This window comes from Desmodus rotundus, chromosome 10 (genome assembly GCF_022682495.2).
Source record: "Desmodus rotundus isolate HL8 chromosome 10, HLdesRot8A.1, whole genome shotgun sequence".
Lineage (NCBI taxonomy): Eukaryota > Metazoa > Chordata > Mammalia > Chiroptera > Phyllostomidae > Desmodus > Desmodus rotundus.
The window spans coordinates 35,267,108-35,285,776 of NC_071396.1; the positions used below are offsets into that span (position 1 = coordinate 35,267,108).

Consider the following 18,669-nt stretch of genomic DNA (forward strand, 5'->3'; position numbering starts at 1 on the left):
CCCCCCATCCTCTGGTCTTGCCTCTCTGCTTGTTCCACCTTTGTCTACCGCTGCATTTTATGTCTTCATCTCTGCGTCAGGCCCTGCTGCATCCAGATGCCCTCATTGTAGCGCATTCTTCCCCTGCTTGACTACCTCGAATTCTCCAGCCCCAACAGTGAACTGAGAGTTCTTCACCTACTTGGTCTCGTGTGAAAACAAGTGGTCCTCACAGCGTTAAAGGTATAGATTCTCTTAGTACCCCCACTTAACAGATAAGAGATAGAGGTGGCCAGACAGAGATTTAGTATTTTGTCTGAGGTCACACAGCTCATCAGTAGTGGAGCTGGGAGCATGCACTTGGGACCACATCTTCAGGTGGCGGCCTCTGTCACTGGTGCTGTCCTTCACAGTTCACCTGATCTGGGGCTCAGGTCCCCAGGCCTCTATGAAGCTTTGATATATTTAGAATTTCAGAGGTTTTAATCCTAAAAGATATTGCAAAATTTCATTGGAGTAAGGCAAAATATGTACTACAACCCATCCCATAGGAAAAATATTAAAACAAATTTAAATGTTTACGTGTTGAACATTTAAGTTTCTACCAAATCTTTTTGCTTGCCCTCAAGTTTTTGGCACATTGTAGTCATTTTAGCTTAATGCCTCTTTCTGCAACCCTCTGCATATATGAGCATATGACCATTATAGTAAAGTGGATTTTGTGTCCAAGGTTGTAAGGCCAAACACCAGGACTTTTCCAGTTATTCTATAGGACTGATGTTCAGAGGAAAGCCTTCTCTGTCCCAAATAAGTTTTTCCATGAAAAGGGGAAAAAAGTCAAGAGGCTTTTTTTATGGTGGTACTATACTTTGTAAGTTCTCAAGAAGGGGAACTTTTAGATGGGAGCTTTTTGTAAGCTTGAGGATGGAACACTTAGGGGCAATGGTAGGAAGGGCTGATCCAGCCCTGGGGCCTCTCCACCACTGCTTGCTTGTTGATGGAAGGCCTCATGTACTAAGAGGCTTTGGGTTTGATCTAACAGGAAACCCTGAAGAGTTTCAGTGGGGGAGTAATATTTGCATTTTAGGAAGAATACTTTAGCTGCATTGGATGGATTGAATCAGGGAGTCCAATGAAGAGGTTGCTGAATGTTAGCAATTCAGGCAAGAAGTGGTGATGGTTCAGACCCTAGAACAGTGCCTGCAACACTAAATATTTGTTGAAAGAATGAGAAAAATGAGTGTCCTGGAAGGCAAAGGACTCCAAAGCACTTCAAGGAGTGGGCCATTGAGAGTATCTTAAGTTGAAGAAAGATGAGAAGTCTGGACATCAGAAAATGTGGGTGTCTTTTTAAAGGAGGGAAATTTTTTAAGTGTCCTCTAGATTGAGCCACATGGGGAGCTGAGTTTGATGGACGTGGCCATTAGAAGTCGGCTAGAGCTGACGGACGTCAGGAAGACAGTGAAGGAGCAGTCTAATAGGTGGCTGCTATTCCTTAGTCAGTGGAGCTGTCTCAGCCCACCAGACAGAGCGCCTCCAGGGGATGTGTGCTAATTGCGGCTGCCCCTCCCGAGTGCAGACACTGCTGAGGCATGATTATTTTAAAATGTCAGAAAGGCAACCAGATGTGTCTCCCAAACAGAGTTGGCAAAATTCCGGGCTTTGCCCGAAAATTCAAAGAGGGAGGGAGTGGGGTTGAGCGAACTAGCGTGGCAGCAGAAGGACTACAAGTCCCATGATCCACCGTGTCAGCTGCTGCAGGAAGAGTAAGCGTGGCCTAGTGGGTGTGTCTCTCAGGAAGCCCCGCCCTCAGAACGCTGCTCCAGTGGGAGTCGCCTTCGTGTCTATGGTGACGGTGGGCGGTGGCACCCAGCTTGTGCAGGGAGAAGCCACCGCCTCAAGGATCGCAAAACTAAGAGTGAACCCGGTGGGGAGCGGGCTCCCCCTCGCGATCTGTAGGGACGGCAGGTCCTCTGGAAGGAACCAGGAGGCGGTCCTGGAGGCGCAGCAACACCTGGGCAAGAAGGGCAGGTGTTGAGCAACCTGCTGAGTCCAGTTCCAGGCCACTAGGGGCAGAGGCAGCAGTCCGGGTGGGCAGAGTCCAGAGGGGTCTCCTCCTCCGCTGTCAGGGCCCAAGGGGTCTTAGCTAGTGGGTACCCGGCCCCAGTGTGTACACACAGAGAAACTGAGTCATGGGACAAGTAAAGGGCCGGCCTAGGGAACCTTTGGTCTTATGCTGTATTTTAAAGGCAAAGCCCCCCTCTTCCAGCCTCCCCCTTTGTATGCCATGGCCTTTGCCCGCTCTCTGTTCAGCTCCTGATGCACCCTGGTGTGTGGTATGGTGTGATCTTGGGTTACTGGGGCTTCTCAGCGAGCCCAGCATAATCAATCACGGGCATCCCACGACCCCCATGACCTAGTTGGAAACAGCCCGTTTCGCAGTGGGATTGTTCAGTTCTAGAAGAGCAGCAACATTCCCTTATAACACCGGGAAGGTCCTTAGGGCGGACTCCTGCAGGCCTTCCTGGGCTTGGAGGGAAGTCCCATATTTCACTCCCATCCACCCTGTCCCTCAGAATCTAAAGGATGGAGCCAACTGCCTGTAAGACCAGTGAATCAGAGGAGGACTATGTTGAAGAAGAGGAATCCGAGGAGGAGTGTGATAAGGAGGAAGTTACCATCCTTCCTAACCCTTCTCAGCAGACACTCTCAAAGGCTGACTGTGAGGCATTGGGGAATGAAGTTGCCTTATCCATTGTAGCCACGAAAATTCCGAAAAAAGACATAGCCCCAGCTGACTTAGATGATTTAGAGGTTGGGAGAAGAAAGAGAAAGCAGAAATGCAGGTAACCGGCCCCTGGACCCCCTCATGTGCTTGACCCCAGAGTCACCCCCTAACCTCCCTTTGCAGTTGGGCTGGGACCCAGAGTCTTCCCTTTGGCCTGGGGAGGGTGGCAGGGGACACTGGCGCATCACTGGCCTTTTGGTAGAATAAAAACAAACAAAACCCAGAACCATTTGGGCTGGCTTAGTGCAGCATTTCGGCACGCTTGTACCATCCTGGTCCTCGAGGCTTCTGGAGGAAAGGAAATACATTGCGAATTTGTCGCGTGTCTCTTCATCTGGGCGCCTGGCAGCCCAGGGTCTGCTCTTCTACACAAGTGTGCCTGATTTCCACTGTTCTGCATTCCAGAGCCCTGGCCATCAACCTGACCAACTGCAGGTATGAGAGTGGTAAGTGCCTGGCTCTTCCCTCGCACCACTGCGTGTAGGGGAGCACCTTCTGCTGTCGCTTTTACTCTGGGTATGGTCCCCAGGCAGGCTTCCAAACCCTGGATCTTGTTAGGCTGGCCTGTAGCCGGAACTGAGCCCCCTGGCTCGGCCACTGGCAGGTTCAGAATCTCCTCAGCTAACAAGGGAAAAATGACTCAGAGGCACCGTTGCCTCACCCTTTTGAGTTTTTACTGGAGACAAGACCCGGTTAAAACCATTGTTTTCAAGGAAGTTCTCAAGGCGGCTTCAGTGATTGTTAAAGAAAATTCCAGCTAGGTCAGCCATCTCTTTCTCTCCTCTTCTCCCCACTGTCATGTGTGCAAGGGGCCACCCAGAGCATGAGGTGCCAGTGTGACCCCTACTAAGGGTCAGCTCTGCAGGCCAGGAAGCATCCTAGTTGTGAGGGGGAGTGACAGGAGAGGACAGGCAGGCTCTAGAGTTCTCTGTCAGGTTGTGGAAGAGCCCCGACAGCTTCATGCACTTGGAGTTGTCCCACGGCACCTGAAGTGCCCAGATGAGGTAGGAACTACCTCCCTCTTCAACCCGCTCTCCAGTCAGGGCTGTTCCTCATGCAACCCAGACTCAGTCCCAAGGCCTCTGGCCAGGGCCCAGGCTGGCCCCGTGACCTCCCTCTCTCCACAGTGCGTCGAGCAGCCCAGACGTGTGGCCTGAAGGAGGTGGGAGAAGATGAAGAGTGGACCGTGTACTGGACAGACTGCTCTGTCTCACTGGACCGCGTCATGGACATGAAGAGGTTTCAGGTACAATCTCCCGACCCAAGATCCCAAAGGGGCTGTGGCCCCGGAATGACTACTCCCACCCATTCTGCCAGGCACCCAAGACTGTCAGTTGGTGGCCACACCCCTTTGCAGAGCATGGAAGGCCATGACCTGGGTCATCTGCTCCAGTGGAAATACTTTCCTCTGGAATCTCTGGAACTTCTGTTATCTGAAGCAGTGTCTGCTGGGCACATCCTGCCTCTCTGTCTGCCATGTGCATGGAGGCGTGTGTGCCCAACTGGCGCCTCCAGGGCAGGCGAGCCCGTCATGGAGGCAGGCCCATTCGGATTCCGAGCCAGCTGAGGAATCCAGCCTTCCCAGCTGCTTAGCCTAGCACCCCACATTCACCAAGTCATGTGGGGCCCTTCACGGCCGCAAGAAAGTCGAGAAAGTTGGACCAGGGTTCATGAGACGAATATGACTTCTTCCATGGCATTTTTGTGATCCTCTAATTGAGTCTTTGAGGTGGTTAGGGATAAAATAATTTAAAAGGGCCTGCAGGCTTATTTTGAGGGGGAACCTCAAAATAACCTCGTTAAGGGGACTATAGCCTGTCCCACAGCAAGAAGAGGCAGTCACTGCCTTTACATTCTTCTCTCATTAAGTCCTCAAAAACGACCCTGAGTGGCAGAACTCTTTTGTGAAGAGGACCCTGCGCTTCAGAGGCTCATGCAGCTAGCGAGTGGGAAAGCCAGCAAGAGAGCCCTGAGGCGGGGTGACAGGCTGCCTCCCACGCAGGGACAGATGGCGGGGTTCCAGGCGAAGCCGTGCCCTCTGGGGTCGTGCACTCCCTGGACCCCAGTGTCCTTTTTTCTTTGGGGAAATGTTTTCTCATTTGCTTTGTGCTGACACACACCAATCACTCATAGAACTGGTCCCTGTGTTCTCAGGGACGTTACAGGGTGGCTCTAGACGGCCCACAGCCCTGACTCACCCTTCTCACTGAGTCTCATTTCCTCATTTCCTGACTCCAGTGTTGCCGTGTTTTAGGGGGAGGCCAAGGAGGGGTTTCTCACCTGCCTTAGGGAATCTTCCTGTTTTCTCTTTGGGTTACAAGGTAGGGTTTACCTCTGCTGACTACCTTGGCCTTCCCAGTCCTCTACTGCCTCCCAGATGCCCAGACCCCAGGAACAGCCGCTTACTCTGGGGGGCGGTATAACCAGCTGGCTCCGTTTCAGAAAATCAACCACTTCCCTGGCATGACAGAAATCTGCCGCAAAGACCTGCTGGCCCGGAACATGAAACGCATGCAGAAACTCTACCCCCTGGAGTACAACATCTTCCCGCGCACCTGGTGCCTCCCCGCGGAGTGAGTGGCACGTGGGGTGGCAAGGGTCACCATCTGCATTCCCTGCAGACTGGCCCTGTGACCTTGAACGTCCCAGGGGATGGAAGTGGAATGCTCTGAGACTGAGGGCTCCCGCAAGAGCACGGACCAGAGGGCAGGAGGGACCCCATGGGGCCCTGGGGCAGCTGCAATGCCCAGGAACCTTCTGACCAGCAGCCTCTGTCCACACATAGCTATGGGGACTTCCAGGCCTGTGGTCGTCAGCGGAAAACCCGAACATTTATCTGCAAGCCAGACAGTGGCTCTCAGGGCCGCGGCATCTTCATCACCCGAAATCCCCGGGACATCAAGCCGGGAGAGCATATGATCTGCCAGCAGTACATCTCCAAGGTGAAGGGCGCCTCAGGACCGCCAGGTCCCTCCGCCACCACTGGCCTGTCCGGTGTCTCCCAAAGCCAGGGAGGAAGCCAGTTTCAGGCTCCTACCCTTTCTGCCATCCCCATTCTATCAGAAGGCATATGGAGTCCTCGCTCAGAGCCAGCCTACTTGGGTTTGAATCTGAGTTTTTCCCCTTTTTAGATACACGGGGCTTGGGCAACTGTCTTATCCTTTCTGTACCCCAGTTTGCTCACTTGCGAATGGGGTCAATAACAGTAACGATATGGTAACTGTGCAATTTAAACGAGTTGTGGTATTGTCAAAGTGTGGAGGACCCTGGGTGATACAGAGTAAGCCCTTCCAAGCGCTGTTCTTTTTCCCTGGTGGCCGACTCTGTGCACCCAGCCCTTCCTCATCGACGGCTTCAAGTTCGACATGCGCGTCTATGTCCTGCTCACATCCTGTGACCCCCTTCGGGTTTTCATGTACGAGGAGGGCCTGGCCCGCTTTGCCACCATGCCCTACGTGGAGCCCAACCAGAACAACCTGGTAAGGGGCCGGGGATAGCCCTGGGGACAGGCAGCACCCCCCTGCCCCCGCCTTTTCCACCGCTAAGCGCTGAGGTGTTTTGGGGAAACTGAGGAGGGGGGCTTGTGATGCAACTGGCTGGTCGCCCGCCCGTGACAAGGAGTGAAGCTGGTGAGTGCTTCGGCACCCAGCTGGAGGGGAGGAACAGCACACCTTCCTCCCCAGGAGCTGCCAGCACAGTCCTCCCGGGGGTGGGGGGCAGAGGGACAGGAGACAAACGTTCCTGGGTGCTCAAAGGCAGTGAAGGGCTGGCGAGGAGCTCAGCACAGCCCCGAGGCCACAGAGCCACTCTCTCCCCAGGATGATGTCTGCATGCACCTGACTAACTATGCGATCAACAAACACAATGAGAACTTCGTCCGGGATAACGCAGTGGGCAGTAAGAGGTACGCCATACTCCGTCGTCTTCCCTGTCCCTTAGTCCTAGTCTCACCAGCTATGAAACTGAGACCAGCTCTTGAGAGGCTGACTGCTCAGGAAAACTCAGCCTTTACAGACCCTTGTCCTGTGACCACCAAGGGAGGTCCCAACCCCTCCACCCCTGATAACTAAGCCCTGCTGTGAGCAGGCAGCCCCCCCTTTAAAGCACAGGAGCCTAGGCATGTACTTAGGGTTAGGGAGCCTCCTGCCTGCAGCCCTACCCCACTGGCCGAGGACATGGTCTTCCTCTGAGCACTGGGCCTCACAGGAAACTGTCGACGCTCAATGCCTGGCTGCGAGAACACAGCTACGACCCCCGAGAGATATGGGGGGGCATCGAGGACATCATCATCAAAACTATCATCTCGGCCCATTCTGTGCTTCGCCACAACTACCGAACCTGTTTTCCCCAATATCTGAGTGGAGGTACTTGTGCCTGTTTTGAGATCCTTGGTTTTGACATCTTGCTGGACCACAAGCTGAAGCCCTGGCTGTTGGAGGTGAGGATTATCTCCTGGGCTTTGCAAAACCCAGGTCCAGAGGCCTCCTTGAACAGGACAGCTGGGACTGGAGCACACTCAGGTGGGGGAGCAGAGAACGGGGGTGCAGCGGCCCCGGGTTGGGGAGGAACTGCAGGAGGCATAGGATCTCCATTCTTTGGACCTATTGAGTCAAATCTTGGTGGTCTCTGGCGCCCCCCGTAGGAATCCAGGTTTTGGATCCCAAGAGTTGCTCATGTAAGCCTTGCCTTCAAGGACAGTGTGTCCAAACAGCCAGTCTGATTGGCTCTCACAAGCCTGTGTATTGGACTTTGGCGGTCAGAATACCCAGCCGCCCTGGCTGAGGCCACCAGAGGGGGGTGTCTCTCCTACACTGTCCCCTGGGCCTGCACGAGACTGCCACCTGCTCAGGTGGCCCAGGAGGGGTTGGATAATGGCTCCTCCTGGCAGGTAAACCACTCTCCAAGCTTCACCACTGACTCACTCCTGGATCAAGAGGTGAAGGACGCACTCCTTTGTGACACCATGGTCCTCATCAACCTGCGGGGCTGCGACAAGAGGAAGGTGCTGGAGGAGGACAAGAGGCGAGTGAAAGACCGGCTTCTCCAGTGCCAACAAGAGCTGCGAGAAGCCAGGTAGTGCAGGCGCCCGCCCGGCGAGTTCCGTTGTGTAACGTGCTGCTTTGGTACCACTTTCCTGAGAAGAAAAGTCCTTCCCCAGCTGGAGAAGGCAGCCTGGAGCTGATTTGCTATGAAAAAACAGTTTGTTTTGCGTAGATAATACATCACGTGTCGTAGATATTGATGTGCAAAGTGCAGAAGACACAGTGACTAGTCTGTTTCCCTCCCTTCTCCAGCTGTTCCGTCTCCCCCAGGGCCAGTCAGTGTTCCGTGGGTCACGCGTCTGTCTTCACAGACACTTAATGCGCACACATGCGTGTATTTATACAGTGTTTCTCTCCCTTCACCACCCAGGCAGTGGCATAGCGTGCACACTGCACCCTGCTCAGCAGCGTGTGGTAGAGCTATTTCATATTAGCATGTTAGCTGTGTGTGGCTTGATGAGCTATTTCTTCTTTAAACAAAGTTCTTCTAGAAGCCATTTCCCAAGAAAATTTGTAGTCATGAGCCCTGACTGCTGTGGCTCAGTTAGTTGGGTGTTGTCCTGCAAAACAAGAGGTCGCCAGTTCCAGTTAGTTCCTGGTCAAGGCGCGTGCCTGGGTTGCGGGGTTTGAGGCAACCGATTCATGTTTCTCCCCCCCCCCGTCCTTCCCCTCTCTCTAAAAATAAATAAATACTTAAAAAGAAAAGTTTATAGTAATGAAACACAAAACAGTTTAGTCGTTCAACATTAGGGGACAGTTTGTTATGTTTTGTTTTTGTTTTCAGGGGACGGTTTAAATCTATTGTTCGCCCACTGTCGTTTTCATTGCAAGATGGGCTACAGCATGGTCATTTATTGCTGATGGGAAATTACAGTTAATGAGACATAAAAATGAATTGGAGTAGATTTAGGGTTAGCGTAATAACATCGCTCTTCCCCACTTGCACTACAAGATGCGGGGCTGGTGCGCATTTGGTGTGCAATGCGGGGCCGAGGGCCTGGCACACAGTAGGCACGCGGACGTCTGTACCAGTGGGGGTGGAGTGTGACCGTACATGCCCTGGATGTTTGCACGAGACTTCACTGTGCACGTGACTTGATGAATCCCATCTTTGAGATAAAAGGTTGAAAACTACTGAACGTGATGAATACATTCATACACTAGGATACTAGGCAGCCATTTAAAAGTGTTGTGTGATTCCGCTTTCATTTGAAACGAGAGAGGAAGGAAGAAAAGAGGGAAGGCTGGCCGGCCATGGTGGGGCATGGCAAAGCTGGGACTCAGACTCAGGAGATTCTGCCTCAGAATCCATGCTCATAACCAACATACTAACTGCATCGTAAGACTATGGGCAGTTTTTTAATCATCTTTTTTGCTCCTCTAGATTTTCTGTAATTAGAAACCCAATCTTCTATAATCAGAAACCTGTAAGAGTGTGATAACTTGGTGCTAGCTTATTAGTGGACCCCATTGCACTGCAGAGGAAAGCCAGATTTCTGGAAGTCAAGCCTATTTTCATTACTGCCCACTGGCGGGACGGGCCACCGGTAGGCTCCGCAGCGTGTGCCACACAGGCAGGGGCCGGTATGGCCGAGAAGCTAGCAGGAGGTCCTCAGAGCTTCAGCCAGCCTGCCTTCCCCGCCGCGGCACAGCTCTGCCCTGCCTCACCCAAAGCTTGGCTTTCACAGGCGCGAACAAACCGAGCTGTCCCAGGCGGCACTGCTGGACCAGGAATGCTACGAGGACTCCCACCTTGGGGGCTACCGCAGGGTCTACCCCGGCCCCGACACAGACAAGTACACGCCCTTCTTCAAGCACAGCGGCTCGCTCTTCCAGGAGACGGCAGCTTCCAAGGCCAGAGAGGAGTGCGCCAGGTACTTCGCCCCACCTGCTCCTCTCTCCACTTGGGTGGGGACAGGTCCTGAAGCCGAATTGCTCCCCAGCAGGATGCAGAGGATGCCAGACACTTGATGAAAGAGGGATGAACTTATACATTTTATTGGTCTTAATGGCTCAGTTAGTAGGTGTCCCATCTTCCCCCGCATCCCTCTCCCATCAGTCCCCCAAATAGATCATCACTTCCTGCTCTTTTCCGGTCCCCGTTCTCCCTCACTGCCCTCCCCACTCTTCCCCGCACAAGTTCTCTAGTGTCTGAAGATGCTGTATCTTGTCAGGCAGCAACTGGAAGAGATCCGCCTCAAGCAGGAGCAGCGGGACATCTTAGACACTAAGAGGCGAAAGGAAAACAAGGAGCAGAACCAGGGGGAATCGGCAGGGGAGAAGAGCTGTTGCAGCACCAGGCTCCGGGGCTTTCCCACCCACTTGGCTTACCGGACCCGGAACCGGAAGAAAGAGGTGTCAGGGGCTTTGTGGCTCTTGACTTTCTGCAGGAAAATGGGGTAGGAGTATTAGAGAAGGGAATCTCTGCTGTCCTCCTCTTGTTTGAGAGACAGAGAGAGGAGTTCCTAATGAGTACATTGAATCTGACCCTTTGGAACAGGAGGTGAGAGAATGGATAGCAAAAGGGACCTGGCACTCGGGTCAGGGAAGGGATGGCAGTGCTGCAGTCATCCGTGTTGGTGGTCGGGACTCATCATTGGAGATGCTGCATGCATCTCTCATGTGCCTTGTAGCTGCTACCAGGATACCTGGACACCATGCAGCCTCAGGAAATTGTGGAAGAGGAGGAGCTGGAGCGGTTGAAGGCCCTGCTGCAAAGGGAGAATCTCATCCGAAGCATGGGTATTGTAGAGCAGATCACCAGCATGGTGCACCCCAGCCACCGGGACCAGAAAAAACTTCACGAGCATCGGGTGAGGGTCGCAGTGCAGCATATCGCACAGCAGGGAACAAGGGCGGTACACGATGGTGGCTACGGCCCCAGAGGCTAATGTGATGGTGTCAGGCCATGGAGCCTGGGAAAGCAGTCTATGCTGGGCCTCAGGAAAGGTTCTGTTGATTCCTTTTATGCCTGTTCCCCAAGCTCCCTTGCTTTTAGTAATGACATCCAGCCAAGTGCAGCTTCCAGCCTTCTCACAACAGACTTGTTCGCTATGGTCCCATCAGGCAATAACCCCAAACCCACGACTGACCCACCACCTTCAGTGGCTTCCGTGTGATCTCTCCCTGGCGCTGCCTGTGCCGTGGCTCTAAGGGGAGATAAGTAAAGCCTTGGGCCTACGAAACAGCTGCCGCATTCACTGTTCCCTGGGGTAGTAGCAAACCTGCTGGGTCCCGTTTCTGTTGAGCCCGGGAGAATGAACTGGTTGGTTAGGTAGTGGCTATGGCCTAGAAGAGATTTTCCTGTTCTCAATGTTTTCCACCACTCCCTCCAGCCTCACAAGAAATGTGGTAAGAGGCTGCTTTTCTCCTCTAGCCTAGATCTCATCCGGATGGGCTGAGCAGTCAAGAACTGCCATCTATGAGTCTGTTCCCAATGGTCCTCCTGAGAGGGGCCGCCAAAGAGCAGGGCCCTCCTCATGTCCTGCATCCAGTTCGATCCGAGTTGATCCCCAGGATCTTAGGGCCACTGCCACGCATGAATACTGCACTTCTGCCTCATGCCCGGTACTACCTACAGCCCAGGAACTTCAACTGGATGAGAGATCCAGCCGCCTTTGGCCCCTGTTCATTGTCATTGAAGAAATCTGATGGGCGCTGTTTTCCCATTCCCAGAGTCAGGTCTAGTAGCCGTAAGTATGCAAAAGTAGCTTTGCTTGTTAAGTTCCCACTAGCAGATATTACAACTGGGATGCTCCCAAAATATAATACGGCACCTCCGGCAGTGTGGGATTGTGGGAGGCAGTCTCCTATGTGCTAGAGCCTGGTGATAGAAACGGCAGAAATACAGTCCCAGCACTCAACAAACGTAACAGGGAAGTGGATAAGTAAACACACCAATGACAATACAGTGTGGTACAGATGTTGGAGGGAAGCATAGGACGCCATTCCTCTGTGTTGGTCATTGAGCACCAGTTGGGAAAGAGTTGTGAGTAGCAAGCAACTCAGGGGGCCCCATGTTTCCACTGCAGAAGGCCAAGCCAGCAGAAGGCTAGAAGCCATAAACAGAGCCATGGCAAGATCAGTGTCATCCTGTTTAACCCCCAAGCAGGGCTATTTTCTGCAACAGGAGAGAGTGGTAAGTAGCCCATGGACTGAATGCACCTTGCCCTCCATCGTAAACTGTGGTCACGGAGCAGCCAAGGCCCAGGACCTCCCCCTCTGCCGTGCCTCCGCACCTCTGATGCAGAGTACCACTGCAGTCCTGGACATCAGCCACCACAGGTAAACGGAGGAAGGAAGTCCAGCACTCAAGCTCTGCTGGAGAACCCCTCAGCTTTCCTAAGGGGCAAAGGGCCTTTAAGCACTGCTCAGTGAAAAGACTGCCACCAAGCTTGAGTGTGAAAAGCCCCGGCCAGGAACTCGGTTTGCATAAGGCACAAATACAAAGACACCAAGAATTCCTCAATACCCCAAGAGTATTTCCGGACCAGGAAAGACTAAACAATGAAGACAGGCGCCAAGGGCAGCCATGCACTCACCTCTGCCCTTCAATCCTGAGCCTGGATTTATCGCTAGCTGCTGGGTCTGAACCCTGGTGCGGCCCAGGGCTGGAGCTGATCCCAGCAACAAGGAGTGTTTTCCCAGAGGAGCCAAGTGCCCAAGGCACGGGGCTGTGGCCATCAGAGGATCGCCTTGGGAACGTCCTTCCGCCGTTGGAGAGACTGGCCGGCCTGGGCTGCCTTTGTGGGGAAGGGTTGGCTCTCGGCAGTTGAACCCGTGTTTTTATTAAAGTTTATGCCGTTTTGCAGGATCGTCCTCCACCTCATTCAGACTCTCGCATATCAGCAAAGCTCTACCCATAGTTACAGCAGGGAAGGGTGTGCTACGGAGCTCCAGAGAGTCCACCTTCCGCCGGAAGCTGGAAGGACGTGCCCCCGCGCCCACTTCCTTCCACCCCTTCCACTTCCGGTTCCGCCGACTGGCTTAGCCGGTTGCCGCATTTTGGGCTGCAGGGAGTTCTGTCAACATGGCGGGTACTCTGGGCCTCTTGGTTGCTGGGCGCGTCCGCGCTGTCGTCGCTCGCTGTGGTTTCGCGACCCGAGGGGTGGCAGGCCCAGGCTCTATCAGCCGCGAGCCGGACCCCGATTCCGACTGGGAACCGGAGGAGCGGGAGCTGCAGGAGGTGGAGAGGTACCAGGTCCTTTCTGGACCCTCAGCCTGAAGGAGGGCCTCCCGCCCCGGCGATCCAGGCCGCGTCTCCTTGGCGCCGGGGTGTCCAGCCGTTGCATTTGCAGCGGCCCTTGTTTCTTATTTTGATCAGAGACGCAGGGGCAGGTATTCAGCTCCTTTGGGACCACGAGTCCCTTCACCAGTGACGCATTTCATCACCCGTTTAGAGAGTTCAGCTTGCCCAAGTTCTAGGTGTTAGATTTCTGGGGCGGTGAACAAAGAGGAGGGCTGGCACTCCGTGATTTAGCCCGAGACTCTTCAACCACCCAGCTTGCTTCCACGCATGGCTTCTGCCATTGGTTCTCTTCTCCAGCGCCCTGAAACGGCAGAAAAAAGCCATCCGGTTCCAGAAAATTCAGAGGCAAATGGAGGCGCCGGGTGCCCCGCCCAGGACTCTGACGAGGGAAGCCATGGAGCAGATCCGGTAAGACCCCCCTGGTGTCTGGGTCTGCTGCATTGGGAAGGGAAGGATACTGGGCCAGATCATGTGGTGTTTTTTTATTTTTATTTTCTTTTATTATCATTTGAGATTTCTTTTTAAAAAAGATTTATTTATTTTTAGAGGAGGGGAAGGGAGTGAGAAAGGAGAAAACCATCGGTATGCAAGAGATAACATCATTGGGCTGCGCTGGCACGCCCGCTACTAGAGACCTGGCCCGCGTCCCAGGAATGTGCCCTGACTGGGAATGGAACCTGCGGCCTTTCAGTTCAAGGGTGGGCACTCAATCCACTGAGCCACACCAGAGGGCTCAGATTTCTTTTTTCTCATTTATTCCTTTTTTTTGTTTTTAGAGTGAGAGAAGAAGGGAGAATAAGGAACATTAATTTGTTGTCCCATTTTTAATATATTCATTGGTCGCTTGTATGTGCCATGACCAGACCTCACTTGGGGTCTGGGACCCCACTCTCACCAGCTGAGCTGCTGGGCCAGGGCTCATGTACAATTTCTTAAAGTAAAGTAATATAATGAACTGCCATAACCCTGTCGTCTTGATTTAAATGGTTTTAACATTGTGACACAGTTGGCTCATTTTGCTAGAATTTTAAAATAGTCAATTGCAGACCTCACAGCATTTAAACGCTGCATAGGGAATCAGGACGTTCTTCATCTAAGAACCAGGGATGGGAGTTTTCGTGGTTATGCCCGTTTTTCTGAGAAAAGGATCTATAGCTAAGAAAATCTTAAAGAGATCCTTTCTTAAATTTTAAGTTTTTTTGTTTTGAATAGATTATGTTATATTTGGTTCAAAATTAGAAGAGAATAATACGGTATACACACTGAGAAGTATTAATCCCAGCCAGTTTCCTGTGGGTGCCATTTTAACAGTTTTGGGGGCTTTTTTCTAGGTTTCCTTGTGGAAATAAAGCAATTATGATTGTAGATTTTTATTCCCATCTTAATCACAAACAGTAGGATTCTATAAATACATGCTGTCTGTACTTTTATCACTTAATATCTTTCCACTTCAGAAGAGAAAGCTCTTTGTTTTTTATAGAAGTCATAGTAAATCATGCTGTGGTTAACCAGCCTTTTATAACGGGTCCTTGGGTTGTTTCCCCTCAGTTGCTGTCGCAAACAGTGCTCTAGTGCGGCGACTTCCACCTGCTGTGCCGCAAGAATTTTTAAAACATGCAATATCTGACTATTTAGTCAGGGGCACTGACCTCTCTTTCCTTGGATTATCAAAGGAAAACGTGACAACAGTCAACACAACAACAGCCATCCTGTGTGAATGAATCAAAATAAGCCTTTTTTTGGTCAGGTTGGCAAAAAAATAAAATTTATTTTTGGTGTGCCCCAGAATTGTAGTAATGAGTTTATGTGTGCTGTGAGGTGAAGAGGTTGAAAATCACTAGTGAATAACTGCATACGCCACATCTGCCAGGCGGAGTGGTTTTGTACATTCCCAGAGCAGAGTTGCTGGGTCCAGGGAGATGGATTTGCATTGTGATACGTGTTCCTAAATGGTCACCCTGGGCTATGTGCCGTGTTCCATTTTCGTCAGAGTGACTGTGGGACTGAGACTTAAAGCTTCTGTAGAACTGGTCAAGAAGACTTTGTGAGCCTGTAGCTCCTCCTCTCGCCATTGGCTTCCTCTCCTGCCTGCCACAAAAGCTTTTTCCTACCTGGCACATCCCCTTTTGTGGTCTGTAAATTTCCTTTTACTTCAAAGAGAAAGCAGGCCATTAGGTAGGAGTCCTTCAGAGCTTCTTCATCTTCCTTCCTGCTTCCCATCTCAATCCTGTACTCTCTTCACGTCGCAGAGGAAACTTGTCCAGGACTAACCCTCTGCGTGGTCTAGGTCATGGCCCTACCTAATTCCTCAGGGACCTACCTCTGTCAACTTCAGGTTTTCCTTTATTTTGTTCCAAGCAGGCTGCCCGCCCTTGCTTTTTGTTTTGTCTGGGAAACAAATCCAGGCGTGACTGACACTGTGCTTTTGCCTCCCTAACATTTCTGCAGTGTTTGGCCTCGTAGTCAGCTCTTGTAAAATTCTCCCCCCCCTTGGCCCACGTACCACTTGCTTCTGTTTTTAGAGCTGCTTTTCTCTTTCCTTCCTGAACACCCCTTCTTCCTCCTGTATGTTAAATATTGCTGTTTTTTTAGAGTTGTATTCTCAGTCATTTTATCTCACTCCGCATATTTCCCTGCCTAATACCAGCCTCCCACGTGGCTTCAATCACCTATGCTGTTGGCTTATGACTTCCAAAGCCATCGTCTTCAGTCCATGTTTTTCTTCTGACCTCCAGCTGTTCATCTCTGTTTGGATGTTACACAGGCTCCTCCAACTCAGCGTGTACAAAATAGAATTCATCACTGTTCTGGACAGTTTAATTCTGCTTCTGATATGGCTATAACCCTGACTGACCCCACAAGGCACCCAAGCTAAAATCCTGAACCTCAGCCTCCTTCCTCACCGACCAAGTTCTACCACGTGGCCCTCCTAAAATATTTCTCAGGTCTCTCTCCTCCTCTGCTCTCATTGCCACCACCTCAGTTCATCTGTCTGGATTATTCTGACAGCCTATTGCCCAATCTCGCCACCTCTGGTCTTGCCACTGAATGGCTACCACTGGATTGAGCTTCAAAATGAAAGTTTGCTCATGGCATTCCACCCCTTAAAAGCTTCCCGTGGTTTGCTGTTGCTTTGGGATAAACTCCACACTCCTATGCGTGGCGTGATCTTGCTCCTGCCTTCACTGCCAGACGAGTCATTCCCCAGGAAGATGGTGTTCTTCGCATTTCACATGCTCCCTCTACCATCAGTATCTTTGATCTCTTCTTCCTCCCCCCGCCCCTGCCCCCACCAGCTTACTAACTCCTTTTCATCCTTTCAGACCGGCTCTAACATTGGCTTCCCAAAAGAAGTTCCTGGGCCACACTGCAAGTGTTGTGACAGCCTGGTGTGGGGTCTCCATGGTGGGTGCTCTCACAGCATCTTGTGCTGTGAAACTTCTCACAGTGTTGTTGCTTGTTAACATGTTTGTCTTGGCCACTGGATTGCATGTTCTTTAAAGGGAAGGCCAGTCTTCACGTGTTCACAGGGATTGACGGGCTGCTGTGCAGTGGGGGGAGGTCGGTTGACGTGAAACACGGTGATTAACAGTGGCTGGGCGTTGCTGCCAGTGCACAGGAGTGGAACGCAGCCTAGTTTGCAGCTCCTGTCCTCATGAATTTATCACTAATGTCATCAGTCAGCTGTCCCGAAAGAAGCCGTGACAGTTTGAAAAACTGCTTTGTTTTCCTATAGGCACTTACATAAGGAATTTGCAGAGTCCTGGTCAGTCCCCAGGTTGGCGGAAGGCTTTGATGTTAGCACCGATGTGATCAGAAGGGTTTTAAAGAGCAAGTTTGTTCCCACATTGGAGCAGAAACTGAAGCAGGATCAAAAAGTCCTTAAGAAAGCTGGGCTTGCCCACTCACTCTGCCAGCTTCCATGCTGTGGGGATACCTGGAAACTGCTTCCTACAGGCTGCTCTGTGTCAGGAGGTGCAGCCTCGTCCCAAGGCCAGGGTCACAGCACAGCTTTGAAGGTGATAGAACCGAATACTCACAGCACAGATGCACCGAGGAGACAGAAGAGAAGGAATAACGGGATCCAGAGCCTGGAGAAGGAGCACTTTGTGCCTGTGGCTGCAGCCCGGGGTCATCAGAGAGAGCTGCAGAAGTATCCCACCACGGATTGCAAGGGCACCAGAGGAACCAATTGTGCTGGGTTGCCAACTGCAAACAAGCTGGAGGAGTTGAAGGCAGGAGAGCTGGGTGGCCAGAACTTCAGCAGCAAAGTAGTGCAGCGGGGGCGAGAGTTCTTTGACGACAATGGAAACTTCCTGTATAGAATTTGAACTGGAGCTTGACTTGTGGAGATGCCACTGAAACACAGCTGGGCAGATGTGTTTGTGTTGCCTGGGTTTCTGGGTATCGATTAGCCACCTCGAAATAAGAGGAAGTGATGAGTCCGGAAATGAAGGAAAGAGTTGCTTGGGTTTCCATCTGACAAGAGTCAGTGAACTTCACAGGGCAGCTTCACAGGTGTGTATGGGGGCAGCGTGAATGACTGGCTGAGTACAGTCCAGCTTCCTGGAGCTTGGCTCCTTCTGGTCTGGCCCATGTGGATATTCAGTACTCACCCGTCTCGCTCAGGCTCTTTGTGTTTCAAAACCAGCCTGTATTGCATGTGTTAGGAATTTCTATTGTACTTGCAAAGTATGTTTTGGAGGAATTGAAATGTTGGCCTTCTGACTTTACTTCTTGATTAATGAACACTAACAGTTCTGAAACTGCTTAGTCAATTGGTTGTTTTCATTATGTGCAAAATAAACTGAAATGTAGTGGTCTGTTCGTCGGTTCTGTGGGGTGGGAGGATTTACCTGTGAAAGCTGGTGAGGGAGGGAAGAGGCAAAGGGTCCCTTGTCATTGAACATTGGTAGGGAGATGGGGCCAGAGGAACCCCCAGCAGAGAGCTCTGGGTCACTGCTCAGCGTTGGAATTTGACAGGTAAAAAGGACAAGATTTTTTCTTAGTTGCTAAGGTTATAGAAGATCAAGATGTGTGTGGGGTTTGATTTTTTTAAATGCAAAGTAGGCAAAGGGTTTGGGGCCCTCATCTCCAATCCCTTTCAAAAACTTAAAGCAGTACCTTTTCAGGTTTTCACATCTTGGTGAGCGTGTTATGATGGAGGCAAGAACAGATAACAGGCCCCTTTTAACAAATGGCACCATCTCAAAGGAATGCGGATATGCCTAAGGCACATGACTACTAGTACTTGAACCCAGGTTTGGTCCTTAACTCAAGGCCTTTAAAATTGGAGACACTTTTTTTTTTTTTATAACAAAGATTGTCGTAGAGATGGAATGAGACGTGCAAGCAGCAGGAACCCAGTGGCAGTTTTCAACCATGGCTCATTTTAACAATTTACAGCAAAGATTGATTATTCAGAGCTTAAATATATGCAGGGTGTTTAACTGATATTCCAAGCCTGTTTATTGATGGCCTGTTTGTGAAACCTTCCTATTTCCAATGTCATGAACAGCCATTATAATATCGTTGCTTACTGCTAACTAGAGCATTTGTTCGGTTTAAATGGCCTTATCACCTGCCAATCACAGGAAATCCAGATGTTGGTA

The 18,669-nt window shown here is 51.4% G+C and overlaps 2 protein-coding genes and 1 long non-coding RNA gene across 5 annotated transcripts; 2 read left to right on the plus strand and 1 right to left on the minus strand.

The window, feature by feature from the left end:
* Positions 1 to 87: 87 nt before the first annotated feature.
* TTLL13 (tubulin tyrosine ligase like 13) lies at positions 88 to 12,357 on the plus strand. 2 transcript variants are annotated; one of them, XM_024561708.3, is made up of 15 exons: positions 88 to 222; positions 2,556 to 2,825; positions 3,173 to 3,213; positions 3,895 to 4,013; positions 5,210 to 5,340; positions 5,553 to 5,709; positions 6,103 to 6,246; positions 6,586 to 6,671; positions 6,974 to 7,205; positions 7,656 to 7,840; positions 9,498 to 9,683; positions 9,984 to 10,164; positions 10,443 to 10,622; positions 11,186 to 11,501; positions 11,841 to 12,357. In XM_024561708.3, the coding sequence occupies exons 2-15, from the start codon at positions 2,566 to 2,568 to the stop codon at positions 12,095 to 12,097; spliced, it is 2,475 nt and encodes an 824-aa protein (XP_024417476.2). In that variant the 5' UTR covers positions 88 to 222; positions 2,556 to 2,565; the 3' UTR covers positions 12,098 to 12,357. The 2 variants fall into 2 exon arrangements, with proteins under 2 accessions (XP_024417476.2, XP_045052336.2); XM_045196401.2 differs by lacking the exon at positions 88 to 222 and adding an exon at positions 1,662 to 2,069.
* LOC112305930 (uncharacterized) lies at positions 9,791 to 12,491 on the minus strand. The gene is made up of 3 exons (XR_002974887.3): positions 12,351 to 12,491; positions 10,141 to 10,193; positions 9,791 to 10,036 (listed from the first exon to the last, which is right to left on the minus strand). It is a non-coding gene; the product is annotated as an uncharacterized lncRNA (long non-coding RNA).
* Positions 12,492 to 12,790: 299 nt separating this feature from the next.
* NGRN (neugrin, neurite outgrowth associated) lies at positions 12,791 to 17,880 on the plus strand. Of its 2 annotated transcripts, none has more exons than XM_024561707.4 (3): positions 12,791 to 13,002; positions 13,355 to 13,465; positions 16,794 to 17,880. In XM_024561707.4, exons 1-3 carry the CDS (start codon positions 12,839 to 12,841, stop codon positions 17,386 to 17,388), a joined length of 870 nt encoding a protein of 289 aa, XP_024417475.1. In that variant the 5' UTR covers positions 12,791 to 12,838; the 3' UTR covers positions 17,389 to 17,880. The 2 variants fall into 2 exon arrangements, 1 of the variants encoding a protein (XP_024417475.1); XR_006655587.3 differs by lacking the exon at positions 12,791 to 13,002 and adding an exon at positions 16,381 to 16,462 and having other exon boundaries at positions 13,149 to 13,465; positions 16,794 to 16,922.
* Positions 17,881 to 18,669: the final 789 nt, after the last annotated feature.

Coding starts and splice junctions, on each gene's coding strand:
- TTLL13 (XM_024561708.3), top strand. CDS start 2,566: ATGGAGCCAACTGCCTGTAAGACCAGTGAATCAGAGGAGGACTATGTT. Junction 4,014..5,209: donor TGGACATGAAGAGGTTTCAG/GTACAATCTCCC, acceptor GCTCCGTTTCAG/AAAATCAACCACTTCCCTGG. Junction 6,247..6,585: donor AGCCCAACCAGAACAACCTG/GTAAGGGGCCGG, acceptor CTCTCTCCCCAG/GATGATGTCTGCATGCACCT.
- NGRN (XM_024561707.4), top strand. CDS start 12,839: ATGGCGGGTACTCTGGGCCTCTTGGTTGCTGGGCGCGTCCGCGCTGTC. Junction 13,003..13,354: donor GAGCTGCAGGAGGTGGAGAG/GTACCAGGTCCT, acceptor TCTCTTCTCCAG/CGCCCTGAAACGGCAGAAAA. Junction 13,466..16,793: donor GAAGCCATGGAGCAGATCCG/GTAAGACCCCCC, acceptor GTTTTCCTATAG/GCACTTACATAAGGAATTTG.